A 19,705-nucleotide genomic window follows, 5' to 3' on the forward strand; every position below is an offset into this window, starting at 1 on the left:
AAGCTAGGCAGCCCAGTGCCAGCTGAGGGGGTGGGAGCCTCTAGTCCCCCTAGATGTTACTAGCCCGGCCCCAGTGCCACCTCTAACCCCATCCCTGTGTTCCTGCCTCCCCAGCATCGGTCAAGAGTGAGCTGGAACTAAGCCCATGGGGCCCCATGCTGCCAACGGGCACTACACCAAGAAGTAGTAGTGGTGGGTGCTGTTCTCCAAGGCTAAAGCTGGTGCAGCAGTTCTGGCAGCAGCGGTACCTGTCAGTGTGCTGACCAATAACTGCAAGTAGGGGTACAATGCCTGCCTCTGCCCCTGCCTCTGTTGGTGCAATGCGGCACAGTTCCTCTGCTCGCCACGTAACACAGGGAGCATGTGAAGCTGCCACTCCTCTTCAGCCTGACAATGCGCATACCGGGCTTGGGTTGTTTATGGGGTTTTTTGTGCCAGCGTGCACAGTCAGTCAACACATGGACAGGTACCGCTGCTGCTGGAACCACCGCTCTAGCTCCAGCATCTGCATCTTGGAGCAGCACCTGCCACTTCTTTTTGGCAGCACCCAGAAGCAGCACAGGGCCCTGTGGTCTCAACAAAAGGATGTTCTGTTTCAAAATGTAACTTATGGTAAATAATATACAAAAAGGTCAAAAAAAATATTTCATTGATAATGCCCTTGTTCCCCTGGCTTTACCTATGGCAAGTTAAAAGGTGTTTTTGATGTTTTGGGTACAATGCCCAGTAGCATTGTATAATGGGTTTTTCCTTAAGTTTTTAAGAACAGGTTAAATAAACTTATCTGGGAAGATACAGAGAGGAAATGATCCCACTTTAAGCATGGTTAGGTCCCTTCCAGCCTTATTTTTTTATGATTATATGAATGCTTCTGTACAGGTAGCAATCAGTGTTCTTATTTACTGTAAAACTTACCAAGAGTTCGTAATAAAACAAATTGCATTCCTAGTGCAAAAGGCCGCTCACTATCTTCCACAGACCTGGCAGGCAGAGAGAGAATTTTTTTGAAAAAGACAGCCATGGCACATAATCATTTTAGCATTTTTCTTCTGGTCATCTACCTGTAATAAACATCTGACAAAACAACTCCGTATCTGCTAATGGTGTTAACACTGAGTGTTAGTTAACAAATGAATGGACCATGCTGTCCTCCATCCAGCAAAACCTCCACTTCCATAATTGGGATTTCCGTCTAAGTATCAAATTTGGCCCAAAGTCTTTTATGAAGCTCCTGAACTTATTTACAGAGTAGCTTATGGTTTCAGTAATACCTTTCTGATACACAAAATTTGTGGCTATGTATTATGACAGTGGGCTATTTAATTACAAGTGGGCTATTTTTCCCCCACAGGATCCCTGTCTCATTCAATTACGCAAAATATGTATTGCTTACTTAATGTAAAGTGACCAAAATCTCAGTCTCAGACATAATCCCTGATGCTCCAAAGATGTCAAGCACAAGAAATGGTTTGTATCACATCTGGCTATGTAAGTGCTGCAGTACAGCCAGGTTAAATAGCTGTGCTAAAAGGCAGTACCAATTACCCTAGGCCTGTGGCACATAAATACTCAGGAAGTTCTCCACAACTATCTCCAAACCATATAGCTCTGTTTATAGATCACAAAGCATGTGCTATGCACTCTCAGCAGGCCTAGCTAGACAATACTTTTTTCAAATTCAAAGCAAACTTCCCATTCTAGGGAGTCCTCCAAAACATAAGCACATGAAATTCCAAATAATGCCAGAAATTCGAGGCAATTTGCTTTAACTTAGGCCCCTTCTACACATTGCACGCATTATGCAATTACCTGGTTAACTGTGCAATTAATTTAGACTACCCATGGAAATTAACCATGCCACCTTAAAAAGGTTCAACCAGCTATTAACTTATTGCTGGAAAATGCATAATGTCTTAATATCTTTCTACCCAGCTTTAATTTTCACATGTAGTGTGGACTCCTGCTGTTGGGAGCCCTGTCAACTGTTGCAATCTCCCAGCTGTGGGGTACATGGCGTGCCCCTGCCCCAGGATCCTGCTGTCCAAGGAGAACAATGGACTCTCCTAAACACGCCAAAGGCCACTGTTAAGCAATGCACAAGGACACCTGTACCGTTACCTACTAGGGCATACAAAGATGCATAGACAACTCTCTGCCCCATCTGTGGAGACTTCACCACTTGCCTCAGAACTGCAGCAGATCCATGTGATCATGTGCACAGCAGCCAAATGCAGCTCAAGCAGGGATGAGGAGGGAGAACTCCACTCCACACAAGCCACTATAGGTGAGGTCTCCTTAGTGCTTTTTCACAGGCATTTTGTGACTAAGAAACTCCAACCTCCTCTCCATTTTGAAGATGATCTCTTTCAATCCCATTCCACTGCACATCAAGGATACCCTCTTCTTAATGGCTGATTACTGGTCATGTCTCTAAGCCCTAGACATCATTAGGAATCTAATGGGGTCATATTACTCAGAGGGTGCAAGGAGAAGAGGAAGGGAAACAGAGCTGCTCTCCTAGGACTCTTCAAGTCCTACAAGACTTGCTGCTAGCATTCTGCCTAGGGGTACGCCGATAAAGATCTTTCGGGCCAACACTAATGTTCAATTATTAACAAACCATATCAGCTGATATCGATCCAATTGCTGATGTGCAGCCTTAAGGTCACAGAACAAGGAAGGGAAAGTGGGGGGAGGTCACAGTAGCAGACACAGTAACAGAGGTTCGGTAATCAGCCTTTTTTATTTAATATAAGCCCCTACTACTGGATGAAAGCAGCCAGAAACTCAGTTAGCAAAAGTATCTGGCCAGTCTGCCTCCCTAGCAGGTTGGATACACAACTCACTAACTCTGTAGCATAAAGTGGCGCTTGTGCACCTAATAACAGAGCTGATGCTTATCTCATATTAGCCAAGCTAAGCAGCACAGAGGGGCGAGGGGCACATGGCAGAGGAAAGGCAGCAGCAGCAGGGGTAGGCACTGGGATGGGGCAAACAGCAGTCATCCATTCTTCAGAGACAGACAAGCACAAGGCCCTTCCCCCCCTCCACAGCCCCATCACTGCTTTCCCTGCCACAGCAGTGAGTGGGACAAAATTAAGATGACGTTCCACTAATTAGACTCCGTACCTGGAAAAGCATAATGCATTTGTTGTTTTCCATGGACAGAATCTAATTTCTGGGGAGTTGTTTTAAACTCAAAGTCATCTTGAATTTGGGTAAATACAGCAGCCAGCATTCTTTTCCTCTCTAAAATGTAGGCATAAACACCTATTAGGGGTTCTGGGTCACAGATTCCAAGAGATCTCTCCAGCATGAAGAAATACTGGAATGAGGACTGCCACTGGTTCAAATTTCTAACAGGTGAATTACCCTGTGATGATGCCTAGTCTTACCACTCTCCTCCCCCCAGCTCCCTACTGCTCATGCAGTTCTCTCAATGACTTTCTTTTGCAAAATCTCCAAACAATATTGGCATTAAGAGCTCACTCCTTTCTGCTAGGGAAGCACCCAACTCTGAGAGCCAAAGCCCTACTTGTTCTGCTTTTGTCTAGAATATTTGCCTATCAGCTAAACGTAGCAGTCTGTTTAGCCTGTGGTGCTATGACTGGGTTACTAGTTTTTTGCGATGGGGAGTACAGTGCTGCATCTTTCTTCTTTTGGGAGGATGCCTTAACCACTAGGGTGCTGACAAAAGATGGAATAGATGTGCATCATGGAATTAACTATGCCACCTTAAAAAGATTCAACCAGCTATAAACTTATTGCTGGAAAATGCATAATGACTTTATATCTTTCTAAACCAGCAGAGGATGGTTTTAACTAGCACTTCCAGCTTTTTCACATAGTGAACCACCAGACCAGAGGTTAGGCATTATCTAGACCCTTTTCAGCTGTCCCCTTGGGTAGCCAAGCCAGGTAGATATACAAGGCCAGGAGGAAAAAAACAAGTATGGTTCAGTGAAACTTAAATGAATGGGTATTTTAAACAACTCTTTCTGGGCTGAAATCCATATTAGAAAAACATTACCATTTCTTTCTTGCATCCTGATCTGAAAATACAAATATTATTTATAGAAGATAAGAATTTCTTAAATGTACCAACGTTATTTATTTTGCACCATGTCTACTGGATATTTATTTTCTGAGAAAATGTGTTTTCCTGTTACTTATTATAATTACAAGGATCAGATATTAAACAAGTGCAATTGGCAAAGTTTCATTGGTTTTTGTAGTTTTGCAGTGTATTTTCACTGCAATGATGCATACAGTAAGGTTAAAGGTACAAAATGAATGGATGGATGGACAGAGAGGCAGAAAAGCTAAATTGTTACCTGAGTGTCACTATGATTGCTGATGGCTGGGCACATGCCGTTATAAGGGTAACTATGAAAAGAAATATTAGGAATGGGATAAGTGTATTACAGGTTCGATCACACTTCCCAGAAACAGCATAGCCATTCTCATTCAGGTACGTTTTGACAATAACCACTCTGAGCTGACTGCGCTGTCCCACTGTTGGTGGAGTGATAACTTGGCGGCTTTGGACACAGGCACAGTCTGTATAATTTCTTACCTGAGGAAAGTAAAACGGGAAAACCATAAGACATCCATATTGCAAGTCTTTTACAGTTTCAACCACAATAATGCACAGCACTTAGTGCAGGACAGTTTTCTCCTCTACAATGAAAAAGTGCCATGCCCTGTACTTGAAACATTATTTTTCTAGGTAAAGATGGGGCAAGGAACATGGCTTAATTTTAAAGCTGTCCAACCCTTCCCATTACAAGCAACTGAAAACAGAGTCTGAATAGTTTGACAAACTTTAACTACTTAGGCTGAAATGTTATTTGCTGCATGTCTGCCCCAGGCTGATTTTTTTTTTTCAATCTATAATTTCTAACAAAATAGTTTGGTCAGTTCTGAGGAAAAGGCCTTGTTTCACTCATTTTAAAAATGCCTGTAACCTTCTCTTTAAACTAAATGGACTACCAGGAATTTTGGCAACCAAAATACAGTGCCCTGTTTGCCAGGGAAATGCCATCTCTTCGAAAATTTGTACAAATATGGCCCAATGATAAGCCTTTGAAAAATCGATTTGCACCTGGAACCCAGACACTTGTGTGTTGCTGAGTCCAGTTCTCCGCTCCCACTGGCAGCTACATCAGATACCCCTTTTTTAAGGATGATTATGAACCAAACTGAACTAGAGACTTCAGAAGCCAGATCACTTGAGGTTCCATACTCATCGAGCATGCTTCTGTGCTGACTGGACTGCTCATGTCTCTTCTAGCTGTGACTGACATGTTCCTGCCAGCCCTTTCCTTACTATTTCTGTATGGCTTCTCCTGGTTCCTGAATGATAGCCACATTTTTTTTACTTGGCTTAATCATGTCAAAATAGTTGGCTCCAAAAAACACGCCCAATCCCCCAAAATTCTTAAATAAAAGAAAGCACTCTAATTTTCTTTGTGTGGATGAGCTATCTGGATCCTCATACTTAATATTATCCCATCAAAATTAACAAATTATAATTTTAGGATTGCTAGTTCTCCTATTTCTCTGACTCCGCATGAAGGCAAGGACATGAAGTGTAATTAACCTGCTTTCTAGATGCTAAGATCACTTCCTGATCAAATCTGTTTCATGATATTCCCCATCTTCCTCATCCATTCTTTAGAGACAGTATTTTTAAAAGCAATTTTGAATCTAGCATTATCTCCTATATATAATGCTAAATTAAGTTCAGCCTCATTTGTTTACAACTATAAACAAACTACATTGTTTTCCTATGAACCCTTTGGAAAGTCATAAATTTCAAGATGCAGAGCTTTCTTTGGCACTGGCCAGAAGTGTTCAGTTCCTACAGGTTCAGGACATTGAAAGATTAGGTTGTATCAGGTGGGTATTTCAAGGAGATGAGAAATTATTAATGCTATTGTAAAAAAGCACTGGTAAGAAGCCATCCTGAATGAGTGTAGAGCTCTGGTCACCCATGTTCAAGAAAAAATACTTTAAACCTGAATGGCTGCAGAGAAGAGCTACTGGCATCAGGGAAATGTACTGTGGAAGAGAGGAGGACTAAAAGGGCTTAGCAGAATGGAAGCTGAGAAGGAACAGAACTGCTCTCTTCCAAGACACTGAGGGTGCCTGTAGACATGCTCCAATGCTGCTCCAGTGTACTGTAATTACACATGCTATGGGGGAGGGTGTGAGGAGGGACTCGATTACAACACACCAGAACTGATGTAATTACAGCATGTCGGACTGAGTCTGCTGGAGCACGATAATTACCGTGCTCCAGCCAGCCTCCTTATCTCGTGTATCAGCATCCCCGCACTTCAAAATGGTGGCAGGGGCACTTGAATTAAAGTTTATCGAATGAGTTTTCATTCAAGCGTCCCCAATGCCATTTTGAAGTGCAGGGACACTGGTACATAAGACGCTGTGGTACTTCAAATAGAGAAGCTTTCGAAGCTGTTCTAATTAAAGTGCCCTCCCCTCCTACCTGTAGAGTTCATGTAAAAATGCCCAGAGGGACTAAATATTGGAGAGGAAGCAACACCTAAGCAGTAGGACAATGCTGGCACAAGAAGAAACAGGTGTAAATTACTCATGAATAAATTTAGGCTGTATATTAGAAGAAGAAGAACCATCAGAGGAGAGAAGCTTTGGAATAAGCAGGAATAATGGGGGCAAAAAAAAAAAAAACTCTCTCCTTTAAGAGCTCAATAAATTTATGAAAGGGAATTATATGAGATAGCAGCCTGACAGCAGGAAACTGTACTCAGTGATGCAAGGATGTCCCTTCCAGTCCTGTATCTTCCTATTAGCAGGGTCCCAAGCCATCCTGCACCTTTGTATTGCAAGCCCAGCCTCCCCAGGACCATGCTATAAATGCAATCTATTAATATAAGTTCCCATGGTGGTCTTCAAATAAGCTTATGCTCAAAATTCCCAGATTTTTGAAAGCTGGACTGCTGATGTTCTGAGCTCTTGAATTGTGGGGAACTGTATGCATAAGGGTTGCTTGTGGCAGGCCTCCTCTGAAACCAAGAAGAGGGAAGCATGCCATTTGGGGTTGGACTAGATGACCTACGGAGGTCCCTTCCAGTCCTGCTTCTCTATGATACTACACTTGATCTGAGCCTTCAAGAGGCACTATCCATCCAACTCCAGCCAGGATTTGCTGACCTATGACCCTAGTGTAGACTTGCAACATTTGGGATAAGTTTGTGATACACTCACCCCTGAGCTCTGATTTCCACCATTGATGCAGCCAGCCAGACAAGGATTAAAGTATGTTATTCCATCTGATCCACAAACAGGTTTATACTCATGAATCTTACATCCACAGTTAACATTACAGCTCCCAGTCAGATTCCTGTGGGCCATAGCTAGAGTAGGACTTAATGGAGAAAAAGAGGTTATACTGGAACAGCATGCACAAGTGCCTGACAAGAAACCAACCCACTCAAATATTCTGTATTACTGTAAAGATTTTTACTCTAGGACAGATTTAGGCATTTTTGATAGAAGGATTAAAGCAACCTCAAAGAATGATGATCCTCAGTACTCGGCAGTGTTGTGTTTAATTTGAAAATGAAAAACAAAAGCATTATTCCTTGGTAAAAATAAATAAATAAATAAAGCATCTCTCCCTCTCCCCCACTAGACACAAATAGATGCTTACTATTATTTATTTGTACTGCAGCAGTACACAGAAGCCCCATCCTAAACCAGATCCCACTACACTATGCAAATCCTAATCTACCATCCCATCCTATTCCCATAAAAAACCTCAAACTCAATTTCCTAAACCAGTCTCAAAACTTGCTAAACAAAATAGTCATGTTGTGCTCCTGGCAGGTCAACAGACTGTCTATTTTGGGCTGGGGGGGAGAAGAGAAGTGAACTCCATATATATATATATATATATATATATATATCTTAGGAACATCTTGCCAGTAATTCCTTCTTTTATCTACCACAGAAGCTCGAACGTGATTGCTTAAAATGACATGAACAGCAGCACTAGGGTATGTCAACTTTGCATAAGTGTTCATGAAAAATAAAATACAAATAGAAATTATTGCTAAATTCTAGCTAACAACTGTACTTGACTCCATTAAAAATATCTCATTTCAATAGATAATTGACAATGGTGACAGGCTATCAATAGAGCAAATTATAGTTACATCTGTTTCTATTGCACTTTCTGGGCTTTACACTGTTTCATATTGCTAAATTAATGTAACTAGGAAAAGAGTGATCTTAAAAAGAAATATAGGTTTATTGTTTTACATGATTCCAGATGTTTGATCTGGAAATTTCATTTGGCTCTGCAATACTGACAGCTATGCGAAAGCTTTATGCCAATGAAATAAGTAAATTTCCCTAAGGGGGTTTTGTTCATATATAACTTGTTTTACAGATTATAGGCTTTTTGAGATCAGTCACAAAAGACACTCACATGAGCACTGCGGTGGATAATTCTTAGGTGCACTTTCATTTAATAGAAACATCAATCAGCCCTCAGTTAGGCACTTAGGCGCTCAGTACGAGATCCACTGAAGCCAACATGTTATGTAAGCACTTGCTTAAGATAGCCAGTAGAAAATGCAGCCAAGAACAGAACTTAAGTCCTATTTCTAAAAGGTAGCTTCTTACACTTGGGCTTCTCATTTGGGAGCCCGCAACTGGAGTTGGGTGCTTAAGCCAGGCCAGTACGTTTTCATGAAAGCTAAGGAAAAGTGTTGTACTTATGCTCACGCCCAGTAGAGTGCCAATAGCTCTACTTACAGCAAGCCTACATGAGTCATTTACTACAAAGCTGACTAAATTAGCTGCACAGTAAACATCTCAGCATTTACACGTGTGCCCCTATTAGGCTGGAATAAATTAATTTACTCCACAGCAAGACAGTACTTGTAAATACAGAAGTAGGCTCTACCTATAATTCTTGGTCTCCCTTTATTTTGTTGTTACTTATTACAATCATTGCTAAGGATATCCTAATCCAGCCTGAAACTTTGCTTCCTCTTTTTCCTAGCTAAACAAGTTGATCTAATAAAAGATAAAACCTCACCTCACAAAGACTGCTGCTTCTAGGATATCCTTTGGTGACATGTGTCACTTACCTCGACCCACTTTTTATGAGGCATATGGAGTCCACTTACTTTTAGAATGTGGGATGCACTGACTGTAGGCTATAAGGACAGTAGACAAGATCCACACACTGAATTTGTTTCTAACCTTAAGGAATCCTAACCTTAAGGAATCCTAAAATAGGCATCTACATTCTCTCTATACTATGCAGGGCCAGAGATAGCTACCAAAGAGTAGGAGCCACAAAAGATAGCAGGCTGAGCAGGGAGCTGCCAAATCTCAGTAGTAGGCAGTGCTGAGGAGTGGGACCAAGACTCATTCTTTTCAATGAGTTGGGAAGGAACCAAGTCAAGAAGTTAGCTTGAAGTTGCCACAAATTAGGTTTAGGCTGGATACCGGGAAAAATCTTCTGCACTATTAGAACAGTGAGATGGTGCAACAGACTGCCCAGGGAAGTCGTGGAATCTCCATCACTAGAGACTTTCAAGAAGAGGTTGGCTAAGCACTGGTTAGGGATAATCTAGGAGTAGCCATATGTATGTTCTATTAAGGGTATTTTTCATCCTTCTGGGCTTTGCTGGCTTCCAAATGGGTCTTGATAGGAATTATTTTCCATTCCTGCTGCTACACACATCAGGTTTGTCTGGTTTTTTTCCACCCTCCTCTGGACACGTGTGTGTTAGCTGCAGCCAAGGCTGGGGATTTTGACAGGTGTGCCAGTGCTCCTGCTGCAACTAAGACCCAGAAATTCCTAGCTAAATGGTCTCGCCCCCTATTCAGGGTCACACCAATTGCCATATTTGGGGTCAGGAAGGAATTTACTTCATGGTATAGCCTATGCAGGGGGGTGGGATGTGATTTCCTCTGAAGTTGGAGGGAGGGGAGGGAATCTTCCTTGGATCTCTCAAGTGTAATTTAAGAACTTTTGCAACAACCGACCGCCATGGTCCCGATTTACCTGTGATAGGTCAGGGTATTATGTCCTGTGGGTGTGTTAAGGTTGACTGTAGTTTTACTAATATGTTAGATAATGGATTTGTATAGGACCGTTTGGCTAGGGATCATCCTGCCTTAGGAGGGGGTTGAACTAGGTGACATCTGGAGTTTCCTTCCAAACCTATTTTTTCATGACTTCTAAGAATTTTACACCCTGTGCTGGCAAAATGGGAATTAGAGGTCAGCTAGTCACTGAACTGCTCAGCCCTGACAAAACTAGGGTGCTTGTACTTACTGGGAGAGTCTGTACGTATATTTACACGTCTAAATTAAACGTGTCTTTGGTTAGGGCCTATTAAGGTGATGTAGGCACACATCTACACGCGGATGCGCTAATGTGCATTACCTTTAGGCATGAATAGCCAAGTCTCATTAGCACACGTGCAGATGCATTAATGTGCATTAACACGGTGTCGTTCCATTGACGCACACCACATTAATGTGCATTAGCGTGGCTACACATGAGCTAATGTGACTTAGCTATTTGCGCCTAAACTTAGCTAGCTTAGCTATCAAATTTAGGCTTGCGTGGCCTTTAATTGCCATTTTTAAGGCACATTAAGGGTGCGCACATGTAGACACACTCCTTTAATGTGCCTTAAAAATGGCAATTTTAGGCTAAGCCCACTTAAAGAGGCATGTGTAGATGCACCTACTCATGATCAAAGGCAGACAAAGGGGTACCTAGGGAACTTTATTGGCAGAAACTCAGGATACGTACACTGAAGCGTAGCGTACATAGAGAGACTTCCTCAGCCTGATGAAAGGTGTTTGTACCCTAAAGCTTGCAAAGAAGAATTTTTCCAATTATCTGAGTTGGTCTATTAAAAGATATTGGATTTACCCAAATAATCTTGTCCGCCTATGTCCTTAGACCAACACAGCTATAAACTACACCTCTACCTACATAGAGATACCCAGACAAGTTTGTTTGTCCTACATCTAAACAGTGTAAAATTAGCCTATGTGGTACTCCAGGCTGACGAGCTAGCCAGCTTGTTCAAAATAAGCTCTACACTACACTGCAATGTAAATGTATCCTTTAGCTGACTGAGCAGGAAAGGTTCTTTGGGTAGATGTGATGCATTTATTTGACTGGTGTATTTGATTAGATGACATGAGACAGGCAACAGCTGAAGAAGAGTTTTGATCCCATAATTTTTGACATTAGCTCAGAGATCCTGGATCACTGCATGTCCTAATTTAGTAGTGCTCATCCTTTGGCCCATGGGTTTCCCTACAGGTCTGAAAATGTGGCAGTGGGGGAGCAGTGGCAACATTAATTGCAGGTCTTCTGTTGCCAAATTTCCAGACCTGTGGAGAGCCCTGTAGGTCAGACAACACAGCACAGTCAGGCCAGTGTGCAGGGTCAGGCTGTGCAAGGTATGGCATGCCAGACTACACTTGTGGACCAACCCTGGTCCTTAATCTCATCCTGGATCAGGCCACGGACTGGCCCCATATGTGGTATCTGGCCCACAGACTGGCCCTATACCACTCATCCAGCCTTTAGGGCCCAAAATTAAGCACCACTGTCCTAATGGAATTGCAGTCAATTTCTAGTGAGTTACTACCTCCATATCTACAATGCAAAAGGCACATAAAGGATATGAAAGGTATTGTGTTCTTCTGCACACAGCTCCCACATTTAAATAAGCTAGGTAATTGCTCTGATTGGATCTTCTGTCCGCATACGTGCTTGTCACCATGCTTTCTGTTGCATCTGGAGGCCTGCCAGCTGCTAAATAACGCCACATTTTTTAAATAAATGATTATTTGCTTTTGCTTTATGTTGAAAATTTACTTCCACAGAGAAACAATTGCTTCTTCACCAGTTTGGTAAAATAAGAACTGAAATGAGCCATTATTCACAATTCAAACCAGACTCTACACATACTGAAGTTCAGAAAATCTTACTTAGAAGAGATGACTCTCAGTGACCTAATTCCAGTGAGGATGGTGGTAGGGGAAATATGATAATATTTCAAGAAAAATATTTATCCTTAAAGTATTTCTTAAGTATCTAAAGGTATGAAGTACCAATGCTACCACCATTTCCCAAACTAGGGGCTATAGCCACAAGTAGGGTCGCACAAGTCAGGCATGGGTTACTGAGCACCTAATTCCTCTGAGTTCACAATTACTGTCTGTTTGTTCTTCAAGCCGCCTAACTGCCAGGATTGTCCAAATCCCCAGAAAGCCACCAGCCCAGAAAACAATCCAAAACATTATGACACTGATTTTTCGTAGTTTTGTCTTCCTGGGAATATTTTCAATTTTTTGATCTTTCAAATGAATCTGAAATACTGACAAGCACAAAGACCTTATTTTTCTGTGTAATTATATGCTACAGGTTTCACAGAAATATTAGAGAGCTAGGCACAAAGTCTGTATTAGGGTCATTGGAAGGTAGTGTCCCATGGAACAAACTACAAATCAGCCCTCCACTCCACAGAATAGGTTGAGAGTCTCCTGGCCTATTTTGATTTTACTTCTTGTCATTTAACGTTTTACAGGAAATGGAGCAGACGCTGCCCAGTAAGACAAAGTTTCATGTTATTCATCCTTTTCTTTTAAAAACAAGCTATGGGGATCAGTTTGGCACTTTGACTTGTACACTGGCATGCTTGCCATAATGTGACATTTACCAACTGGGTACGCTGATGCAATATTTTACTCCTGATTTATCATCAGGAGTAATGTTTAAAATGAGGCAAAAATCACAATTATTCAACCAGGTTTTATTTTTATTCTTGACACCACTACATTTGACTGCATAAAGAAATTCTGTCCCTCTCTCTCTCCCATTTTAATCAATGTGTGTAACCCCCAGAAGAAACTAGCTAGCTCTGTCCAATCCACAGGTTTGTGGATAACATGTACAACACTCATACCTGTGTCTTTGGCGACATACAACAAGAATTACGTTTCTACCAGGAGACGTGCCATGATGAATTCCAGGTGACAACCTGGAAAATCTCTGTAAGAGTTTCTCTTGCAAGAACGAATGCTTGTACACTTTCCTCCTGAGCCAGGTATGGACATTTGGGAACATTAGGAGAAGGTTAAATCAATTCCAAATGGCTGCCCCACAGCAGGTAAGTCAGGATGAGAGGCCTAGCCAGGGGGCTTAGAGGTCCAGCAGGCTGGAGGGGGTCTGCCAGGGAATGGAGGGGCAGGTGCAACCGTGAGGTAGGGCGGGGGCAGGCATGAGCCACATGGGGTGGGGGGACCAGGTGCAACTTGCAGGTAGGGTGGGGGAAGCAGGCACAACCCACAGGTTGCGGGGGGCGGGAGTAACCTGCTAGTGGGAAAGGGGGCAGACGTGAGCCATGGGGGGGGGGTTCCCCCCTAGTAAAATTATACCCCCATCCCTCCTGCCCCTCCCCCTACTGGGACTTAATTTCTTAACTCTGGCAGCAGTGACTGCTGATAAAAGCAGCTGCACCCGGGGCAGCTTGTGGGACAGGGGTTAAGGGCGCTGGCTGGGGGGGAACAAGAGGCAAGGGGGCAAAAAATAAACCAGTGCAGGGGAAGAGGGGAATGAAAAGACCAACCCTGAGGCTGGGCTGGTCAATGGTTGGATTTTCCCAGCCTCAGGTCTGCACAGGGAAAGTGTACAGAAGTTCTATGCACCAGTTTAACCTGAATCAAATTAATCTGATGCTACACAGATCCAGGTTTATCTTAAACTGGGCTCTGCCATTTTAAACCAGTTTGTGCATATGGAAATTCTACTCTGATACAGGTTTAGGCTGATTGCCAGTCACTGAGACTGGGTCTGAAAGTGTAAGGTCAACACTGGAATGAGGAAAGTTTAAATTGGGTAGACATTTTGAACCCAATTTAACCTCCTAAATGTCTGTACTTAGCCTTGGTGTGGTCTGGGATGGAAAGGAAGCAGCAACAGCTCCTCCCTGATTCTTTTCCGAACTAGAGACTGCCCAGTTTGGGGACTGATCCCGTCTTCCCAGATTGATCTGGGAGGGGAAGAGAGCAGCAGCCACTGCTCTCTGCTTGTTTCCCAAAGCCCAGGGACTGAGAATTGGAAGCTGTCCTCAAACCTGGTTTCTGGTCGCCACTGGCTTCTCCTTGCCACCCACCTGGCCCAGCTGAGGGCAAAAGGGAACTGGGAGCCCAGAGAAGGAGCAGCCTCTTCTACTCTGTCTGCTCCCCTGATTGGAGGCCCCATCTGAAGAGAAAGTGGCGGTTTGCCCTGCTATTCCCATCCTCCCTCATTAAAAGGAGCAACTGCAAATGTGATGAATGTATGCACCAGGCACAAGACCCAGAATTCCATTTGATAAACAGCACTGTCAAGAAAACTATTCTACATTTCATCTGACATAACACAGGCAGAACCAGTAAGGAGATGAACTTTTAGACAGGAACAAGGATAAAATGGAATCTTTTTTATAACGGTCATTTTAATCTTAGTTTTTCTCTCTCACCAACTATTATTCTGTAGCAGGTGCATAGAGGGTTGGAGGAATAAGAGAGAGAAAGGAGATATGGAATATGGAGTTTTTAGAGCTAGGAGACCTGTTGTTATTTTCCATGTATTAAGGGATACGTAATCATGAACTGGATTCCCTACGAGATTAAGGAAGTAAGCTACAGATAAAAGCATTAGTTGCTTTACTATATTTTGGAAACACCCAAACAACAAATGGATTTGTGCATTATATTATTACTATTTATATAGATTACAGTAGCACACAGGATGTACTAGGGTCTTTCCAAACACAAAAAAACATTTTCGCCCCCAATAATTGCGCAGTCAAAAAAAAGTCTACAATGTAAAAATGGGACTAGGGAAAGATATATTGGGGGGGAAAAAGGAGATAGCTTTTATGTCTCTATATTGGTCCACCTAGTCTTCACCTTAAAATAATGAAAAGGCTGTACTCCATGTTTAAAATGCTGCCAAAATAAGAGTTTTGGAATTAAATGTTGGGCTTGGAAATAGAGTGCCTGAACAGAGGATCATCTTATTAATGCTGCTTCCCTGCATGCTATGATTTTCCCATAGTCAGGCTGCCAAAGGCTCTTTTGAAATGGCCAAAAACAAGGGAAGAGGGAGAATATTGTGCTTAAGTACTGCATCTTTAAGGTTTACAATACACAGTGTAACAGAGTTCAAAAGACTGTCATTTTGCAGTCAGTTGCAGCTGGAATTAGAGGCAGAAGCTAAGAATGACGTGATTTTTATGTAGCTAGCAAACAAGGAACCTTCTCACTGCACCAGCCTGATTTATTTTTGTAGTTATTTTGATCTACTTAGTCATTGCATTTGAATTAAGAGGGCTGGTTGGGTTAACATAAGACCAACAGAACAAAACTTGAAGCTTGGGATGGAAGGATGTGATTTTTTGTCTTGACTGCCCCAAAATCTATTAAGCCAACTACAGCTTTCAATTAACCCGCAGTAACTCTAATTGGATCAAAAAAAATAGAAATAACCAAAAACCAATCTGTTTTATTTCATTTCCTTTGATAAACATCAGGAAAATATAAGATGTAATTAGACTAAAAGGACCTCTCATTGCTGGTTAGTACCGTTGGGAATCTACCTTGGCTCTCTCCTGTCCTGGAATACTGAACAGACAAGAAAAAGCATCAGGTAGTAGGTCCCTTGCTGCTCCTTTTGATTATCTTCCACTAAGACAATCTAAGATTTGTGAAACATGATGGCTTTTTGTACAGAAGGCTGAGCAATGAGGGCCTGTGTTCAAGCTGAATCACCTCATGGTACAGCTAACTCCCACTTGATATCAAGTTCTTAACATAATGTTGCCTGTGAGATCCCACATAGGGGTGGGATGGTACCAGCTTGCATCTCCCTTTTTGAGTAGAAGAGTGAAGTCTGTTCATGGAAAACTCCGCTTCTTCTTGAGAACACTACTTACCCCTCATGGTTTTTTATAGCAAAAAAGAAAAATGTCTTCCAAGTAAGTCAGTGGTTCCCTAAGCATAGCAAATCCTGCAGTTCATGTGCTTCCTACTACTCTCTTCCTCACTAGCGTGTAGCAAAACTTAATCTTTTAAAGGAATTCATGAATCTCAACCTGGGAAGTATTATAGGCTGGAGGGGCAGGGGACAGGAGTGATGAGAATTCCAGCAAAGTGCTGGGTCCTTTAGTTTCCACTGGATTCACTAGGAATTACGTTTTCCCAGTACTTTGCAGGATTCAACCCTGACATGCTATTCTCACTCTTCAGTGAGTTGCAGCATATTTCACAGTTGCAGTCTCGAACAACCAAAATCTGTTCATTCAAGTTTATTTCCTCTGTTCTATGGTTCTATTTATTCATTTAGACTTATATGACCAAATTATTTATGGTCTTAGCCATTAATCCTTAAACTGCTCCAGTGGACTGAGAAGTCTATTATAACCTGTAACAGGGAACCCTTGCCCTGTTACTGAGAAGTGGTGAGGCCCCTTTAAGGACAGGGTCTTTGTAGCACAGGCAACCAGCAGAGTGGGGGTTAAAGTGTAGTCAAGTCAGCTGACTGGGGAGTCACATGACAAAAAGGGGACAGGGCCTGGATGAAATATAAGCTAGGGCCTGAGCCAGGGCAGCCAGTGTGCAAGCTTCAGGGGAAAGAGCTCTGTTACAGGGAGGCTAAAAGAGCTGTCTCTGAGATCTGCAAACTAGATACCTACGGCCTACAGGGAAGTGGGGCCCAGTCTGGGAGACAGACTGGTAGTTCAGACTGGAAGTGACTGTTAATGTCGAGACCCAGCATGGGGGATCATGGTGTTATTGTAGCCAGAGGGCTTTTTGCATTGTGCTGTGGTTTGGATGCGACTGTAAAGGGTGGTTTTTGGAGGTCCCATTAGGGACACATGATTGCTTTCAGCCCTGCTAGGGGCAGGCTCATGGCGTAGTTCGAGTACCCAGAGCCCAAGGAAAGGCAGAGCATAGGGGCTGCAGGGCCCCAGAGCCCAGACAGGGGCAGAGCTTGGGGTTGAGGTCCAGAAGTCAGGTCTAGAACAGTGGGCTCTGGCTAAGGGACCAGCCAGAGTAGAGGGATAGAAACCAGGAAGGCTGAAGCCCCAACAAGGAAATAAAGGTCTGAAGTGGCCTGGTGACACCCACCCATCCAACAATGACTTATGATACTGGCTTTCCACTGTAAATCAGCTTTAAAAAAAAAAAAGGCATTTTGGCCACATCAGAAAAGCATAAGTTTATCTGACAAACTCAGTGAATTCCTGCTTGATGAATGGACTCTTGAGGACCTCCAAAAATTTTTAAATACCTCCAAGGTTTTTAAGAAAAGCTGGCTTTTTCATCAATGCAAAAACACTTACCCTGTTGTGTAAGGTATATTTATGCCCCCTAGATTAATGCTTTCACATCCAACAATGAAGAGCGTTGAAAAGCACAGCAAAGACACACCACTGCAGATCATAGCCAACTTTGCAGACTCTCTTGCACCAAGTTTGAGTTTTTTGATAATGTAGCCACCTAGGACAATACCAACACCAGCACTTGGGACAATAATCACACCTGCCAAGAGGAAAGTGAAGTGTAAGATTAAAATAGGAACTGTGGAAATCGAAAAGAAAAGAACTTTTGTTTCACTCACTACTGAGATTACTACAAATTCCACACTATGGACTCCATTGTATACCTTCCTACTGGCAAACTGAGTCCGAATTCTCAGAGCTCTAGGGTGATGTCAAAGGATTAATAAAAGCCTCCTTATGATACTCCCATCAACAGAAACACCATAACAGAACTATTGTGTTATGCAAGTAGAAATACTGCTCTATATTTATTTTACAATGGGAGAGGTAATGCAAATTGGTCGTGTCATTAATGAAAATTTGAAGAAATCCAAATGTGGGGCTAAATCTTCTCTTCTTACTCCCAGAATTAGTTCCAATGAAGTATACAAGAAGGTAGTACTAAATCTACCTACCTATAACTGCCACAGTGAGTCTTTTTTCTGACAGCTCTGTACATTTTTGTGTTTGCAGTACCTTACTTTTTAAGTAGTCACATTGATTTAAAAGGACTTTTGCAGAATAAAATAAGATTAAATATGAGTAAGAATACCAGATTCTGGGTTCTTAAGAATTCAGCCAGTTAAGAGACTCAACTTGCTTCTAAAGCACACTAAGTTTTGACATACTTATGGATGAGATCCATACCAGTTCATCGCTACAACCACAAAAGTGTAATGTGGCTATGCGCGAGATGGTAGCCCTCTTCCCCAGTGCCTTGTAGCGCCGCTAAACTCTGCAAAGTTCCTGTGCTACCAAAGCATCTCTTGGCTCTCACTATCCATTGTGCTTTACTGACATGTAAATCTTAAAGTGATGGTTGGTCTAATTTAGCACCAAGTATGAACTACAGATATTTTAGGCAGCTGTATCCAGACGACAGGGCTATAAAGTTAGGTTAAGCTTCACTGATTTACTTTTAATAGGACATTTAAGAGTTGAAAAGACTTTTGAAATACAGCTGCAATCATAACAGCTGGTAACAGATAAGATGGCCAAGCAGTGCTCCCAAATGATTTCTTTACATCTGTGTTCCTGGACACAGATACAAACATGCATCCCAGTGGGACTTTAAGTAAGTGCAAGATAGATACCAACCCACCAACTGTTAGCACTGACCTAGTAAAGGGGCATTTGGAGGGGTTGGATGCATTTAAGTCAACAGGCCCTGATGATCTTCATCCTAGAGTACTTAGGGAATTAGCTGGCGTCATAACGGAACCACTGGCACAACTGTTTGAGCACTCATGGCACTCAGGACAGGTCCCAGAAGACTGGAAAAGGGCCAAAGTGGTCCCTATATTCAAGAAGGGGAGGAATGAGGAACCAGATAACTATAGGCCGGTTAGCCTCACCTCTATCCTTGGCAAGACCTTTGAGAAAATTATTAAGGATCACATTTGTGGGGGACCAGCAGGTCAAGTAATGCTAAGGGGCAACCAGCATGGATTCACAGCAGGCAGATCCTGCCTGACTAACCTGGTTTCTTTTTACGACCGGGTCACAAAATGCTTGGATGAAAGAATAGAGGTAGATGTTATTTACTTAGATTTTAAAAAGGCCTTTGACACAGTGTCATACCCAATTCTTATAAATAAGCTAAACAGTTGTAATGTAGATTATTACAGTCCAGTGAGTGGAAAATTGGCTTATGGGACATACCCAGAGAGTAATGGTGGATGGGTCGGTTTCTACCTGGAGAAATGTGGGCAGCAGAGTCCCCCAAGGCTCTGTCCTGGGACCGATACTGTTCACTATCTTCATTAGTGACTTGGAAGAGGGAGTAGAAAGCGCTCTGTCCAAGTTTGCAGACAATGCCAAACTATGGGGTGAAGTACACAAGCTAGAGGGCAGGGAGTGAATCTAGGCGGATTTGGACAGGCTGACTAAGTGGGCAGAACAGAATAAGATGCAGTTTAACAAAGATAAGTGCCACGTGTTGCACTTGGAGAGGAAGAATCATCAACACACCTATAGCCTGGGAGGTACCATTCTAAGTAGCACAATTGCGGAAAAGTATTGCGGTAGACTCCAAAATAAATACGAGTCGCCAATGTGAAGAAGTAATAAGTAAAGCTAACTGC

At 42.5% G+C, this 19,705-nt stretch overlaps 1 protein-coding gene across 3 annotated transcripts in view; it reads right to left on the reverse strand.

The window, feature by feature from the left end:
* Window positions 1-19,705, reverse strand: part of SLCO5A1 (solute carrier organic anion transporter family member 5A1) — a 112,919-nt gene that overhangs the window by 14,767 nt on the left and 78,447 nt on the right. For 2 of the 3 annotated variants that reach the window (XM_090040120.1, XM_090040119.1), the window contains exons 5-8: window positions 17,424-17,622; window positions 7,249-7,408; window positions 4,335-4,576; window positions 916-980 (exon numbers count right to left, since the gene is read on the reverse strand). In XM_090040120.1, coding sequence (XP_089896246.1) covers window positions 916-980; window positions 4,335-4,576; window positions 7,249-7,408; window positions 17,424-17,622 — 666 coding nt within the window. The remainder of the gene's footprint in view (window positions 1-915; window positions 981-4,334; window positions 4,577-7,248; window positions 7,409-17,423; window positions 17,623-19,705) is intronic. The other variant, XM_090040121.1, reaches the window with a different exon arrangement.

This window comes from Crocodylus siamensis, chromosome 3 (assembly GCF_052110815.1).
Source record: "Crocodylus siamensis isolate JL-2025a chromosome 3, ASM5211081v1, whole genome shotgun sequence".
Taxonomy (NCBI): domain Eukaryota; kingdom Metazoa; phylum Chordata; order Crocodylia; family Crocodylidae; genus Crocodylus; species Crocodylus siamensis.